Source organism: Coloeus monedula (assembly GCF_965178545.1).
Source record: "Coloeus monedula genome assembly, chromosome: 20".
NCBI lineage: Eukaryota > Metazoa > Chordata > Aves > Passeriformes > Corvidae > Coloeus > Coloeus monedula.
The window spans coordinates 8,269,757-8,285,968 of record NC_138800.1 but is presented as its reverse complement, the minus strand read 5'-3'; the positions used below and the strand labels follow the sequence as shown (position 1 = coordinate 8,285,968).

The following is a 16,212-nucleotide window of genomic DNA, read 5'->3' as shown; positions in this document are numbered from 1 at the left end:
CACCTCCTTAAAATTCAGGTACACACAAAGCCAGATGACTGATCCACATGCCTGTCATTAAATGTGCTGTGCTGAAGGCTCTCATTTCATTGTCTTTTTACCCAGTGTGAAAAGATGGAGTTGTAGCCCCCCCCCAAAAAAAACCCAAACAAAAAAACCCAATGCCAAAGCTGAAGCCACTTGTTATAGAAAACATAGATTTTTATTATAAAAGTACAATTATGCCATACACAAAGGAATTTTGTGCTGCAGAAACTTGCACGTTGCAGTCTTAATATTAAAATAAAGTCCAGAGCAGGAACTGAAGTTGAAAGTCTCTCAGGCTGCCTTTGGCTGCACATCCACTCTGCCACTGCTCTCCTGCAGGTTTTTAACATTCCACTTTGGAATCACTGCTGCTTCTCCTCCTCTGTCCGTGGCCGTTTCCGAGGGTTCATCTCAGTCCCTTCTGTGCTGTGAGTGACAGCTGGAGGCTGCACATCTCGGAAGCCATGGGACTGGAAGATGGAAGGAAAAGCATGAGCTAAGGCTTGTAGGGATAGAAAGCATGAGTAACCAGTTCCCAGAAGATCAGAATGAGAGATGATGCTGCCATTTATGTTTATAGACCAGGTTAAGCTCAGCACTGCATACTTTACAACACATGTGCCTCATTTTGTTTTTTAAAGATATTTTATTTTCACCAACCAGGCTATCACTTTCATTTTACTGTTTATCACCCCTATGGCTATGAAAAACTGCTTCTCTGTAAATTAACTTATGTTGCCTATTTAAATAAATCAAAAGACAAATCCATCAGCTCCCACAGAAGCAAGGAGATGACTGGATTAATTGCCTCAGTCATTTTCAGAAACAAAACTGTGAATTTCTACAACCTAGGATATTTTTGTTCCATGTACCTACTTAATGAACTGAAAACATCAATGAGACATTGTAAGAGAACAGCAGAGCTGAATCTGCCTCTAGACTGCAAAGACTGTTCCAGCATAGTAATTTATGGGACACAATAGGATGAAAACCTTTGACTGCCAAAAACTAAATGTAGAAGTGAAAACTACATGCTGCTACTCAGGAGAGTGCTTGAAGTGTTCTAGCTGGCCTAGTACCACTCATATTTTCTATTACTGTAGCTCACAATTTAATTTTTAACCATTTTAAAATATGAAAGACCTCGAAGTCGGTTAGTTAAACATGTCATGGATGCAGATGGAGATGATGAGACGTTGTGTGAAGCCTGCAACTGTCTTAATTCCCATCTCCAGACAAATGCTGCGCAGAGAGCACTGCTGACAGCTCAGTGAAGACTCTCAGTGCAGACTTAGAGAGGAAAAGGCATTAATCAGAACACAAAATTGCTTTGCTGATCCAAAACGCTCAGGTAGAGACAATGTGGGGACAAGAGCATTTCAGGAATGCTGACATTTTGGGTTGGTGCAGTGTGAAAAAAGCAGGCAGAATTACCATCAGACGTGACTCTTCCCAAATGCCAGTGTGTCCCACACCAAGATCAATCCCAAACCCGAGCAAAATGTCTTGTTTAAGTCTCCCCTTCCTGTATTTCTATTTCTGAAAGCCTCACCTCACCCAACCCGGGTTTTTTAAAGGAACAAACAACAAGAGGTGCCAAAAGGGCAGGATCTGTGCAGCCCCTCTGCTATTTATAAGCAACTCAAATGTTATTCTAAAGAGCATAATGGGGAATCTTCAAGTTTAATGTTTCGCTGCATCTAATCTCTGCCATTTCCCTGAGGCACAAAGGTGGATCTGTAGCCAACTATCCACTTAATCCAGAATGCTGACTCCCAGTGAAAGCATTCCAAGGGTTATAAGGGCCAGAACATAAAGTAGACTGCCCAGGATGGTTGTCTTGTACTTGGTTACAGGCAGGCACCTTGAAAACACAAGAATTTTGTGTATATTTGTGAGGTTTGGGAGTGGGTTTTAGATGGTGAGGAGGTGGCTGCTGGAACCAAGGACAAAGCTCAGACTTCTGTCATTTTGAATTGTTCCTTAATGTCCTCTGGATTTACACCCTCTGCAGCAAGACTGGCAAGGGTAGATGGGTTTGTTACCTGAGCAGCGTTCCCATTGCTGGCCTGGCAGACCCTCCACAGCTCAGGGAAACACAATTCCTCCCTGGAATTTAGACCCTGGGTCTCTGTCTTTCACTATGAAATAATCAGGTCACATTCCTGGGAAATTCAGGTGAATCAGCTGAGCTTACTCCCTTGTGCATAAATCAATTTCCATTTCTATACTCTGCATTTAAGAATGAATCCTTATCAGGCTGTGGAAGAAAGGATTTCATGGGAGAGGAGTTCCACAGCCCCCTCAGAGTGGTGACTGATGCCAGAGTGCTGGAAAGGACAGGGATAAAAAAACCCCACAGCTCAGTCATGAATTTACACATTTCATCAGCTCATGGGCACTGAGCAGCCACTTTGCCAATGGTACCAAAGCACCTCATTTGAACATTTCTAAGTCCTAAGGAATTTATTTTTTGGTTTTTAAATATCTTTTTTTTGTATGCTGGTTATACACAAATCTGACTTGGAAACACTGGATGTATTGACATCTTCCAGTTTTACTATGGAATGAGAAATGGTAACAGCAGACTGTTCTCAGACCTGAATTTCATGAAAGAGATGGGGATAATACATTTTTTACTTAAGAAATCATCTGCTGAAGCAGTTAATCAGGATTAAGGGAAAAAACACAGGGATAATCTTACATTTTAACTATCTTTGATTAGGATTCACTCTCAACTCTATTTCAAGATTGTCTGCATTCACACAGAAGAGAGCATAGGTGTTTTATGGTGCTTATAAAAGTGAAAGTAAAAGGCAATTAAACTGTCTGAGATAAAATCCATCTGTTTGTCAGCTGGAGAAAAAAGGACTCACATCACATGATCCAAACAACCTTGGGATGCAATCCCACTTCCCCTTCCAATCTTTATCAAAGTATGTATTTGCAGTATTTCTTCTGTCCAGGTGAATACATTCAGGAGTGGGGGGAAAAAAAAAAATCTGATTTCTCTTTGAAAGTTTGAGGATCTCATCTGATGGCAGCATTAAAATCTGCAGAAAATGCTATGGCAACGTGTTTCCATGAGGACACGCAGCAAATAGTCACGGAGTTATACCTATGGATCTGACGTTTGAGGATATAAGAGTTGAGTGGTGCTGTCTTTTCAAACCTAAATACAGCTTAGACAGCATCTCTTCTCATTAATATGTATCTAAGCACTCCACAATAGGAAATAATCACAGGATTTAACTAGGGATGAATAAGGACTCCAGCCATAAGCTGGAAGCTCCTTACATGATAGTGGCAGAAAACTCTGTGTATATTGGCTGGTGTAGGGTCAGTGTAGGATAAACACAACATGGTTGATACCACACATAAAGCAGAGATGGGGAAATACCTATGGAACAAAGCACTGGTGAGGCCTCTGGAATACTGGGTTGAATTCTGGTCATCCTGATCCTAAAAAGATGAACTCAGCTGGAACAGATGCAAAGAACCACCTGAGAAACAACACCCTACCTTACCAGGGAGAAAACAGTTCAGGTGTCCCAAAATGAAGGCTAAGATCGTTCTTGGTAATTGCACTTAGGCCAAAAGTTAACACCAAGGGCAGATAAAATAAGCAGCACTAGCAGCAGAACAGGTGGGGACAGGCTGCCTGGAAGTTTGATCTGGAAATCAAAAGCATTTTAACTCTGAGAGGAAAAAATGCTGGGTCACTTTTCGAAAGAGAAAAGGTGCAAATTACCCCTAAATCTGGAGATATCCCAGTATTACTGGTTCCCTTCAGAAGGCAGCTAAAAAGCAACATAAAAAAGCAAAGACCATTCTCAGATTTGTCTGAAAATTCCTTTACAGCTGACAATGTGCTCCCATCTGTGAATCTCCATCCCCAGAGGAATACTCACTGTGATATGATAGGCTATGGTGGACTCCTTCTGACTCGGTGATTTGTACAGTGTGGCCAGCCTGGTAAAAGAAACCCCAGGTGATTATGATTAATTAATAGAGTAATAAAAATTCCAAATAGCCCAGTGACCAGACCCAAGTTTTCCTACAGTACCAGTGGAATTCTTATGGATGTATTTTCATATAGGTCATTCAAACTGTGGATTCTCATCCTTACATGACCTGTCAGCTCAAACACAATCTAGACCTACTAAAAAGAGTGAATGATTAATTAGCCTTGTTTCATCACAGAATTTGATGACATTTTTGGAACAATATTCATTATGAATTAAATCCAAATGTCACTTTCTTAAAATGCAAACAAAAAAGGTTTTGAAAACAACTCTTCCCTACTCCATTAATCATTTGTTCACTGACTTCTCAAAGCTGGGAGAGACCCTCAAGAATTCCAGTACTTCTAGGGAGGCTTTTTCTAGAGATTTCACAAGCCTGTCAATATAACACAGAGGCTGGAGAAGATGTTCTATTTCTATGCCTGCCCTTGCCACTGACACACAGCATAACCTTGAGAAAGTAGTTCCCCTTTCATTTCTCCTCTGACACTTCCCTGATTTGGTGCATTTAGACTCTAAGCAATACACCTTGATTTGTGTTCTACAGTAAATGCTTGCATAATACAGGGAGAAAATTGCAAAGCAGCTCAAAAGCAAAGGGGTTTTCAACCCTTGCCAGGGCTGCTGGTCTGCACCGTGCCCACCTCCCTGAAACTCACATAAGCCAATCTAGAAAGTGTTCAGCTCTCTGTAGCAAGACACCCTGCCAAAAATCCTGTTAATTATTTTGGGGGTTTTTTTTCCTCCCTGAGGTGCCATTCTATTAGAGAGCACGTAATTACAGCCTGAGGAACGCTGCCACTTCATGTTAGCTACACAGGGAATTCCTCAGAACACTCAAATGCTGGGTTATACTTGACAAAATTGCCCAAATCTGGAGCTGCAGAAGCCAGGCTTTCACAAGAGCTCAGCTGGAGCCTCTGACTCAACAGCATCTTTCCTCCCAGCAAAGAGAACCCTTAGAATTAAGCTCTGATATTTTCAGTAGTAGACAGAAAGGAGGAGACAGGTACCAGAGTTGGCCAAAGCACATTTAAAATTTTTTTTAAAAAAAGGCAAATGGATCCTCAAGTGATCTTTGTGCCCAATAACCTGATATAAAATCAACAAAACCACAATGGATCATCAGCTATAGGCAGCCTTTGCAAAAATAAGACAGCATTGAGCTGTTTCTGCTTTTACAGTTGTATCCAGAATTGCTGTTTCTGCAGGCCCCACTCCATGTGAGCTGCAGATTTACATCAGTAAATAAGCCATGTTTGTCTATCCTTGGCTTGTTTTCTGCAACTTCTATCTGCAGCCTTCCTAGCTGTGTTGCAGAAAAAAAAAAGTTCTTTTCATATATAAAATTAACTTTTGTTCACTGCAATCATTATGTTGATGCAACTTGTCCTAAAAAGACTGTTAACTAATCAGTGATGTTAATTTAATTCCAAATTAAACAGCCTGCTGTAATCATTCTGCATTGCCTTCAAACTTAGAATTTAAAAACAAAACTCCCCAAGAAAGTGTCACCGCATTTTTCTTTCAAATTCAACAAGCAAAACTCTGCACAACAACATTCCTGCAGCATTTTTGCTCACTGCAGAAGATTAGGGAATTGCAGCACAGCTCCTTAATCTCAAGCTGCTGCATGGTGATATTATACACAGGACAAATTTAACTGACCAGGAAAGAGAAATGACCTTGCAATGCAAAGAGGGGAAAGGAGAACCAGGAAACAGAGGAGATCTCATTGCAACAGACAGAATTTCACACTGTTTTTAGAAGGGTTCAACCCACCCTCCACAGCTCAGCCCTGTGCTGGCCATCAATGCAGCCCCTTCTGCCTCTCTGCAGGTCACTGGAATTGCACAGCTCTGCAGGATCCTGCTGCATTCCAAAGCAGAAGGGTCCAGTGGCTGCCCCTGAAGCTCAGGGTCAGCAGCCTGTCCTGAGGGTCACTGTCTAGGTGGTTTTAATGCCTTCCTTGGCATCTCTAGCTTTGGACTGACAGGGGATGAAAACACTGAAGCAAAAAAATTCTACCTGAAGAAATTATAGTGGCTACAACCAACCAGAGCAAGGCAAGGAGCCAAATTCAAACCCATGCTTCAGTCTGAAAGATTCTCCAGTGCCACACTTGTCATTACATGGATTTTCCTCACGTTTTCACTCACCTCTGACTGTTGTCCCAGTGAAAGATTAAACGGACGGTGGCAGCGTGTCCCCAGCTTTCTCCTGAGGGACACAAAATGATAGATCATTATCTCTTATACCACCACCACTGTCAGCAAGCTGAAATGAAATTAATCTTCAAAAACCCCCCATGATTAAAACAAAACATGTCCTTCTTGCAGTGATGCATCACATCTTTTTCATACTTGCAAGGATTGCACAACAAATACACCGAGACAAGAAATAACCTCTGTAGTCAGTGTGTTTTATAGAAATCTTGATGCAATACTTCCATATTTGTAGAAAAATGTTATGGATGCCTAATAAAGGACAGGTACTAGACAAATCTTGAAAACAGAGGCAGCTTGAAGAAGAGATGTGTCTAATTACTACTGAAGAAGTCTGATGAGGAGGTCTAAATCCTACTTCAGAACTGCAATATTCTGTCTCTCAGGCATAATTATGAGCAAACATCACTCCCTTTGGGATAGCAGCTTTGGGAGAAAGTCAGTGATTATTAAAGTATTAAGGGCCCCTGAAGCAGTCTTCTGCTTCTGACAGCAAAATGCAAAATAACACAACCAAAAGCAAGGAGTAGGGAAGTGTGGTGGAAAGAGAGAAGGAAGTTTGGATTGTTATCCTGATTCAGGGGCACAGTCACTTGTTTCAGCTCCCACCTGACCACAAATCAATGTACAGACAGCTTTATTGGGTGCTTTTTCCTCTGTTTATCCCTGTCAGCAGTCCAAAGATGGATTGCACTTTAAACCAGTCAAGTCTCCCCTGTCTACCTGCTCTTTCCTGTCCATCCCTCCCTGGCCTCCACCACACCCCCAGCCCCTCGTGCCCCCTGTGCTCTGGTATTTATTAGAGCACAGAGAAGGAAAAAAATGATCCCACTGTAACGAAGACCTAGACCCTCTAGGCATCTTGCCAGACCTTGCTCCACTACATCTCAGTTGAGATTAAAGATTTTGGCTCTCAGATATGGCTCTGAGGCAGAGATCAAAACACATTTTACAATGGCTACAAATTCCACACCAGCACGTTTCCAACTGCATTGAATATGAGTGAAAAATGCTACTGTAAAATGAGATATTTCTGAGTTGAACTGCCTGTAGATTAATATTTGACCTCCTTTCTAAATATATTTAGTAGAAATGTTTAGGAACACCCAGCTTAGCTATCACTAGTGGGAAAGAAAGCTGTCCCCTTCATAAAGCTCTTGACTTAATACCTTGCAGCATCTGTGCTTTTTTCTTTTCTTCCCCCCCCCCACCCCCCCATAATTAAGATCTTCCCTTCTGCACAGGAGCTGAATAAGAGTTTAGAGATTAATGCTTTCATGAAAAAGCTGTTTTTCAGGCTTACCAATCAATGGGGGGAAAAAACCCTATTTAGTGGAGGCAATAGGATTGATTGATTTTACTTGGGGATTTGCTGCTGACCCTTCCCTCAACAGTTCCTTTGGCTCCACCAAATCATGGAGTGGGAGGCTCTTTAGGCCTTTATGATGAGACTTTTGAAATACCATCTCTTCAGAGCAGGGCATCAAAACCACTTGGTTAAATATTTTACCAGCTGGTACCAAATTGCATTTTTGGAAGAGTTCACACTACTCAGTTGAACAATGCTGTGGTCACACACACTGGGGAGAGTCACAGTCAGCTCCACGGGAGGTCATGTCAAATTAATTGTTTATGAAAGAAAATATGCACAAGGCAATGCAGGATATCTGTGAATTATAACCTCCCCTGAATGTCTTCACATTCTTTACTGTCCCCATGACTCAATAAACACAACATCTCCCAAACAATGCTGGCCAGTGAAAAAAAGACAGACTCTATTAGCTTTAATTGAGTTTGTAGCAAGAAAGGCTGCCAAAAATAATCCATCAGAGAGCAAGAGGCAAAACTGACAAAAAGGGTCAGATCCTGCGAGCTGGGTCTGCCTGCACAGCTCCAAATTCCAGGTTCTTCACATTCCTGCAGGAGATGGGCTGTGTTTATTCATTTTACTCTGCATCTGTGCCAAATGGTTTGGTGCCTGTACAGACTCTGGGAACATCTTTGCCTTTGTACTGTCCCCTTCTCCCTCCTCTCCAGAACAAGGGAATTATTACTTAGCTCACAGAACCTGAAGAATTTGTGCCCTTTAAGTGAATCATAAAATAATGCAAAGCTACAGCCTGAAATAAGATTTAAATGCTGAACCTTTCCTTAATTTGTAGAAATCTCCACTTCAGAACTGTTTTATTTTCCCCTGTGACTGCAGCAGAAAGGTCTGGATGAGGTATCTGCTCATTACAGGGCAAAAATGAGCAGCTAGAAAAAAACTCTTTAACCTGGCTCAGGGCAGGCTGTGCCTGAGGATCCCACATAGAACTTCCCTCTACATCATAACTGCAGAGAATTCCAGTGATGCAGCAAATATGAAATGCCTTTGCAAATAATTAATGGAACATGTTCAAGGGTAATGGGAAAATAAACAATTTAAACTGTTTGGGAGAGGCAGTGAATGGTTCTCAGGGAATTTAGGAAATTGCAGCTTAGTTTGGGGTATGAAACCATTAAGCTGGGTTCTTTTTTAGTGATTTAACCTCTTCCTCACCACATTCCTGCTACAGGATTACTCCTCCCAGGTACATTTTTTGGATTATTTTTCTTTGTACATAAAGCCAAAGGAAAGGAAGTCCTATATCAATTTTCAACTCAAAGCTAAACACTTACCTAAAGCAGGTACCAACGTGGACTGGCTTTGTCCAATCCTTGTTGTCATTTGGTTTGTCAGAACCACCTGAAAGAGGAAGCAGAAGCAAAGAAATAAGAAAATGTCCTGGAAAAGCACCATATTGGTGGGAGGGAAGAGAGGGAATTTTCAAAAAGCTTTTACTGATGAAGCAGTTACTCAGGCAAAACTCTTGGCAACTGTGATGAAGCTCCTGTGTTAATGAGGAGAAACTGTAAAGGTGCCTCATCTTTTCAAAACAAATTAAGAGAACCCTGCAAAATGTATTTTTGGTTTGAATGGGAGATTTCTTTCATTCAAGACTTTAAAGAAACCTCCATTTCATCCTCTCCAAGGGATGCAAACCCCACACAACTTATTTATCCCACAACATTTGTCCTAAATGCTGTTTGGATCTATGTTTAGCTGCAGGTGACTTGCTCCATGAGGAGCCAGCTCTCAGTCCCTGGGGTAAATGAACTTGGTGGTGCTGCTCACAACGTGCATTAGCCTGGTGATTAACTGAATTTCTGTGCCTTGTAGTCTAAAAATGCACAAGTGGGTACAACACAAAGCAGAATGGAAGTGAACAGACAGAGCGGGGGAGTGTTTTCGCAGCCCCAATCACTTGTAGGAGGCTCACAGACAGTCTAGGTTAGATCCCTGGTAGAAGTGGGGGTGGGTGAGACAGAAAAGAGCCAGGAATATTAATCACAAACTTCATTAAAAATGAAGAATTGTACCCATCTTAGACCCTAGAGAGTTCCATTGTTTGACATGCTCAGAGGATTCGTGCTGGAGCAGTTCAGGAAAGTGTGTGAGAGGAAACAATTCTGCTGAGCACACCCTAAAACATTTACACAGCTGGGAGCCCAGCACAGATATTGCACATTTTAGAGAAGTAACTCATCACAAGTGCATGGTAACAGCCCCAAATAGCCTCCTCATCTCCCTGCTGGAGAAGGGCTGGGCATCCTCACTCCGAGTCCAGGTTTAGGATCTGACTTCCTTCCATATTAGAGCATCCAGGCTGCCTGACAAGCAATCCCTGGCATGCAGGCTGGATTTAGCCAGCTCACAGCTCATGGAACTAACTCAGACACCACTAACAAGAGGGCAAATCCAAGCAAAACCATTCCTGAAGCTCTGACTCCTTTAGCAAGAGTTTATTTAGCAAGTTTGCACCAAACTACTGCCTGGTTGAGAATAAATAATTTATATATTTTATCCTGGACCAAAGAAAAACACTGTCCAATGACAGCAGCTGCTGTTCAAGGTCACCAGGTACCAAGCTGTGAGGGAAAGCACTCAGGAAACGTGAGGCTTTGCAGACCCTGGAACATCATCTCCCTGGTGCCCAGAGCAGCAGGAAGGAGCTCCACAGCTCATGGCAGGACACTTTGGGAATGCTGGGCTCTTCCCTTCCCACAGCTCCCAGAGGAAGCACAAGGGAAGTTTTATTTTTAGCTGCTTGGAACAAAAGCCAACTGCGCCAGAGGGTTGTGGGTGACAAGGTCACAAGTCACCTGGATACTGTTAGAGGCATAAACACCATTTTGAGGGCTGGGGAAGCTCTAATTCCTGAACAATGCTTCTCTGAGCTGCCAGAGACTTCCAAAACAACTTCTGGAACAGCTGCAGCTTCCCAGTGCCATCTGCTGGCTGCGGCTCTGCTGCCTCCAGACCATCAGTGACGTAGAAACAATGCCCAGGAAGGAAGCTCTGGGTTTCCATGGATGCCAGAAGAGAAGGCCAATCCAGCAGATAAAGTGGCTCCATAGTTCATTTTTAAACAAAGAGTGGAAAGTTGTGTCGGAACTGCTGAATACTCTGAGGTATTTTTGTAGGTAAAGTCATCAGAGGAGCATCCCTTGTCCAACCAAATCATTGGAGATGATGGCAAACAGCATTAAAAATGCCATTCTACCACTTACTTAAGATCCACAGGATGCTGTTGATGCAAATTTTACTTATTTGGGCAAGTCTAGGAATTTCCCACCTTTTAGGTGTTTTGCCTTTGTGATCCCTCTACATTTAAACTAGCAAGAGTGAAGGCAGAGGACATTACTGCAGTTTTATTTTGCTATTTAGAGACAAAAGCAAATCACATCTCCTTGATTATTTGCAAAAAAAAAGTAGCATCTTTTGGGATTTAAGCCTGCCTTGGACTTACTGCTGATTTATGGTCGTTGGCTATGATGATGAGCTGCTGTGCCAGCCCGTTCAGCAGCCTCGTGCGGAGGGACAGGTCCTCAAAGTCGTGGCGAAAGGGAAAGGCAATTCCATCAATCACCACCAGCCGGACCTAAATGCAGAAGAAAAGATAAAAAACTGCCATTACCATCCTATAAAAAAATGACAAAAAGCAGCCAGACCTGTTTTTAAGTGCAGTGGAATGTTCATTTCAGACTTAGGTGAATATGATGGGCAAAGCTGGACTCGAAGTCTTGCAGAGGAGAAGCTGGAGAAAATATTCATTAAACATCAGAACTGTACTTCAGTCAACTCTCCACAAACAGTAATTTATTTCACCTTCTCCCTAAAATTCAAATCCAAATCAAAATCAGAATACACGCTGTCTGAAGCCACTGCTGAGATAACTCAGCTCTTATCAGTGATCTGTCTTGGAAACACAGAGTTTAACAGATGCTAAAGATATTCCAGGCACACTGCACTGGAGCTGAGGATCTATCTTGCCTCAAGATGTTTGCTTTGCTGAATTATTTCTTTTGTAGCAATCATTAGCTAAAGTCAGAGCACACTGCAGCTGCTGGCTCATCACCCTCAAGACACTGTATAAACATTAGTCTGGGATTTTGATTTATTCTATCTTCATTTGTTGTGGCTGTTTTGATGACCCAAGTTTGAAATACAGGAGGGAGATGGATGGTCTTACAGTGCCTGCATGTTCAGATGTCACTCAAATCCTTAATGTCTACAAGTTCTTGCATTACTGCACAAGATAACAAATTGGAAACAACACAAGAATCCCGATTTTCTGCATTATTGATTTAACTCATTACTGGGAAGTCTCTTTATGACTGGAACATTCAGGCCTGCACAAACATCACAATGAGATCGTCCTGGGCCTCCAGCTGACAAAAACAGACCCTTAATTTGCAAAAGAAGATTAAATAGTTGGGATTAAAAGAAGATATTCATCTGTGTTCTCATTTCCCCTCCTTCCTGCAAATTCTTTCCCATGAGTCTGTACATCTTCCTCATGTATCATTTCTTTAAGAACAACCAGTTTAACAGCATCAACATGACACATGCTAGACGGGAATGTATACATGGTTATATAACTTGGCTATCACAAATTTGCCCAGTTGCACTTTTTTTAAGATAGGAGACAGGAAAACTTAAAGTATTTAAAGTATAAAGAGAGCTTGGTAACACCTGCCTTGTCCATGCCAGCTTGGCTCTAGCAGACCTTAAAGAATTGGGTTTTTTATGACAAGAATATTTTCTAACAGTCTTTCTCATATTATTAACAAGATCTCAAACGAATTCTTATTTCCAAACGGCACATTTGGATCTCTAACTCCACATCTTTCTTATCCTTAAACCTCTACAACTTTGTCTCTCTCATAAAAACCCCTAAAATCTGGAGGCTTCCTGTGATCCCAGACCTGGCTCCAGAGGGATCAGACTAATTTTAATGAGAGCTGGACTGCAATGAGCAATCTGTCAAGTCACTCTTAGCCTGTCCAAAGAATCAGAGGAAGGTCTTGTGGTTCTCCTGCAACCAACTCCAGGCTTCAGGCCAAGCCCTTATAATCAGCACAGATGGTTCCAGGGAACTGCAGCCCAGTGGAACTGTGCTAATGAAGCCATGTACTTTCCACAAGAGCAAACACAACAGGGCACCGTTAGTACCTGGCAGGGAAAGGGAAATACCAGACTACACCAGGCAAAAGTGAGGCTCCCATCTGTGTTTTCAAGAACACAGCAGCTCCCATAAATGAAAAATTTTGGAGTATACGCAAAAGACAATCTAATCCAACATTGATTTGTGCTCTGATAGAAGGAGGCACAGTCATGTTCCTCAGATCCTGACAGGGAGTGATCCACAGTGCAGAGCCTAGAAATGTGGAGGGGAGGTGGTGAAAATCTGCCTTACAATAGCATTTCTCTAAGACATTAGGTACTAGGAAACTTTCTGGCTGCAGTCCACCCAAGAGTCAAGCTGCAGGCTCTGGTTGCTTGTAGCAACAGAAGATGCACTGAAAAGAAGAAGAGTCAATTTCCAGATGGTGCAGGATGTCTCTGGTCCTCAGTGATCTTCTAGGGCAAAAAAAGTGGCACTAAGCCTTTCTGATGCCACCCTCATGGTCACTACACACCCCCCTGGCTCAGAGGCTCTTGTGTAGAGCAGTTCTGTGGTGATTCACAGCTCAGTGCTCACAGAAATGGAACATGTGGCAGCACAGACCCAGCGTCCTCAACTCAGAGTGGAAATTCAGGAGGACGGCAAAAGCAAATTACTCTCAAGAGTAATTGGGATGGGAATGAAAAGGCAAACAAGCAGAAGGCTTTACATTTGTACTCTGCTATCAGCCAATATTTTACTGCCAAGCTGACGAGGTACCAAGGTGTTTACTCATGTTACTACAGCAGACAAAAATCTTCAGCGTGAAGATGAGTGACACCTCCTGACAAGCCTGCAATAACCCCTACCTTGGAATGCTCTGACAGGAATTCTGGCAGGAGGTAGACCTGGGCCAGCAGCTCTACGTAGTCACGACAACGGAAGTAATAGATGTGAGAGAGGATATTTTCCAGAGAGAAAGTCTCCAAAGCTTTCCGATGATCTGAGAACAAAACAAACAGATGAGTAAATGAGTCAGAAGTCTGTACGAGCATATTGTTACTTTCATCATCCCACCAAACCCTGCCCTCCACACATAGCAACAGCAAAGCCCCCAGAAACAGAACAGGCAAGGTAAGGAGTGTGGAAACATATTTTCCATCTGGCTTGAAAGTCAGGAAGGTGGTGAGCAGATGCTATCCCAGCATTTGCACACAGACACACTGGAGCCTCCAAAGGAGGCCTCCAACAATGAAAAATTTATTTCTGAAGCAAGAACTTCTCCAGTAAATCATTTTCAAGCCAGAACACCACCAGAGGACATCAGGGACTATTAATCATCTCTTGTTTAATATACAGGCAGTAGCTCGTTTAATACAGTGTCTTTTTACCTCAGTTCAAACAGAAGTTTGGTGCATAAATTCTCCATGAGTAACATAAAAGTTGTGTCCTTATCCCCAAGTGACTGATGACTTAGAGAAGAAAACTCTTACTAAATGCAGCCTGGCTGTATTGACTTTATGGAGGAGCTGAATTCCAGCTATGGTTTTACTGTATGGGCCTTCAGCAGCAACACTGCTTCATAAAATTCTGCTGTTCCTTTTTTCTTTCCCCACCTGCTCCTGTGTTTTGAAACAAAACACTCAGTTTTGCTCAGGAGAGCTGGGTTTGAGTGTTGCTGCAAACATGATCATTAAGGTATTAAAAAAATGGAAGAAGGGAGGAAGGGAGGAAGAGCAAACACCAAAACCTCACACAGCACCTAAAACCCCCAAGATCAAAATGATCACAAAATCTCCATGTAGAAAAATAATTATTTTTGAAGTAGACCAGCTCAGTCTTCTCCAGACACAGATGTAGTTCAGGGTTTGACACACACAAGTGGAAATAAAAAGCTGTCAGCAAACACTCCAAAAGTAACACTGCAGCCTACGAGACACTTGTTTCACTCCATCCTTGCCTGCTAGGCAGAAAGAAATGACTTAGCAACGTACCTTCTTCTTGCTGAGCCTCAGCAATAAGGTGGCAGTGCTGCACACAGGCAGCTGCAATGTCCACCACTCTGTCCACCATAAAGCTCCCCTCAGTGTCAATGAACACGGCTTCTCCAGCAACACCCCCGAAGCACTCTGGGATCTGGACATCGACTGCCAGCTGCATACTGCCATGGGAAACAGGAAAAAAAGGAATATTTACACCCCAGAGCTGTCCCAACTCACTCCTGGAGTGATATTCCTGCTGAGGAATACACGGAACAGGGAGCAGTACAGCCATTATTACATTTACAATGCTGGAGAAGAATCAGGGATTGCAGGCACGACAACAAGAAAAATGAACTCATTTCATAGCTGAGTTAAACAAAAAGTGATTGTTGCTTGCACAGAAATCACGGAAAAATAAAATACCACAACTGTGTTTTGCCAACACCGGGTGCTCCGCAGATCTCTGTGATTTTTGTCAGCTGCACACCACCTCCCAGGATGTTGTCCAGTGCTGAACAGAAGGTGATGATGAAGCCCTGAGTTTGCTCTTCTTCCAGAAGCTCCAGGGCTGTGCACCTCCTGGTGGCACCTGATTCCCCAGCCGTCCTTGCTGCATCCCTGTGACATTCCTGCCTCACCACCTGCAGCGCTTCCAGTGCCTCTTCCCTCGAGATTCCAATTTCTAGAGAAGCCAAAACCACAAAACACCACCTTTATTTTATAAGCAGTGACTGATTCTGCAGCATGACACAAAATGATTCTTATTCGCCCTCTCAGGACAACACGCACACAGCCCTGGCACTAATGCTGCGATTTTTAAACTTTTACTATCATAGATAATAAAGCTACCCATAACCAAAATCCCAGACTAGTTTGGGTTGGAAGGGACCTGAAAGACAACCCAGTTCCATCCTGGGACACCTTCCACTACCCCAGATTGCTCAGAGCTTCATCCAACCTGGACTTGGACACTTCCAGGGATGGGGCAGCCACAGCTTCTCTGGGCACCCTGTGCCAGGGCCTCCCCACCCTCACAGGGAGGAATCATGACACGTTCCTTGAAAAAGGCAATTTTCTGACGTCAAAGAAACTTATTTTGTTTAAATCACGTAGTAAAAACAAGAGGGAAGCTGGGGAAAGAAGAGGAAATGAGCCTAACAGAACCCTTTCGTTTTCCTGCATCACTCAGTGTCAGCTGATCTTTTACCAGAATCGTCTTTTTTTTATTATTATTATTCACTGTGCCCCTTTCCCAGAGGCCTCATTCGGGCGTCCCAGGGGCCGGGATGGGGAAGGGGGAAAGGCCCGGAATATCCAGGGGAGGCCCCGCGGGGCCGAAGGCCGCCGGTACCTTTGCTCAGGCCGCAGGGGCCGGTGTCCAGCAGCTCCTGCGCCGTCTGGAAGCCAGCGGCGGCGAGGCGGGAGCGCAGGGCGGGAGCCAGCGGCAACGTACCCACCTCCCGCTGCATGGCGGCACCGGGAG

At 43.2% G+C, this 16,212-nt stretch overlaps 1 protein-coding gene across 1 annotated transcript; it reads right to left on the bottom strand.

Moving 5' to 3' along the window:
• Positions 1 to 322: 322 nt before the first annotated feature.
• Positions 323 to 16,204, bottom strand: RAD51C (RAD51 paralog C). The gene is made up of 9 exons (XM_082294476.1): positions 16,081 to 16,204; positions 15,153 to 15,411; positions 14,742 to 14,908; positions 13,617 to 13,750; positions 11,110 to 11,241; positions 8,939 to 9,005; positions 6,212 to 6,272; positions 3,939 to 3,999; positions 323 to 497 (listed from the first exon to the last, which is right to left on the bottom strand). The coding sequence occupies exons 1-9, from the start codon at positions 16,196 to 16,198 to the stop codon at positions 390 to 392; spliced, it is 1,107 nt and encodes a 368-aa protein (XP_082150602.1). The 5' UTR covers positions 16,199 to 16,204; the 3' UTR covers positions 323 to 389.
• Positions 16,205 to 16,212: the final 8 nt, after the last annotated feature.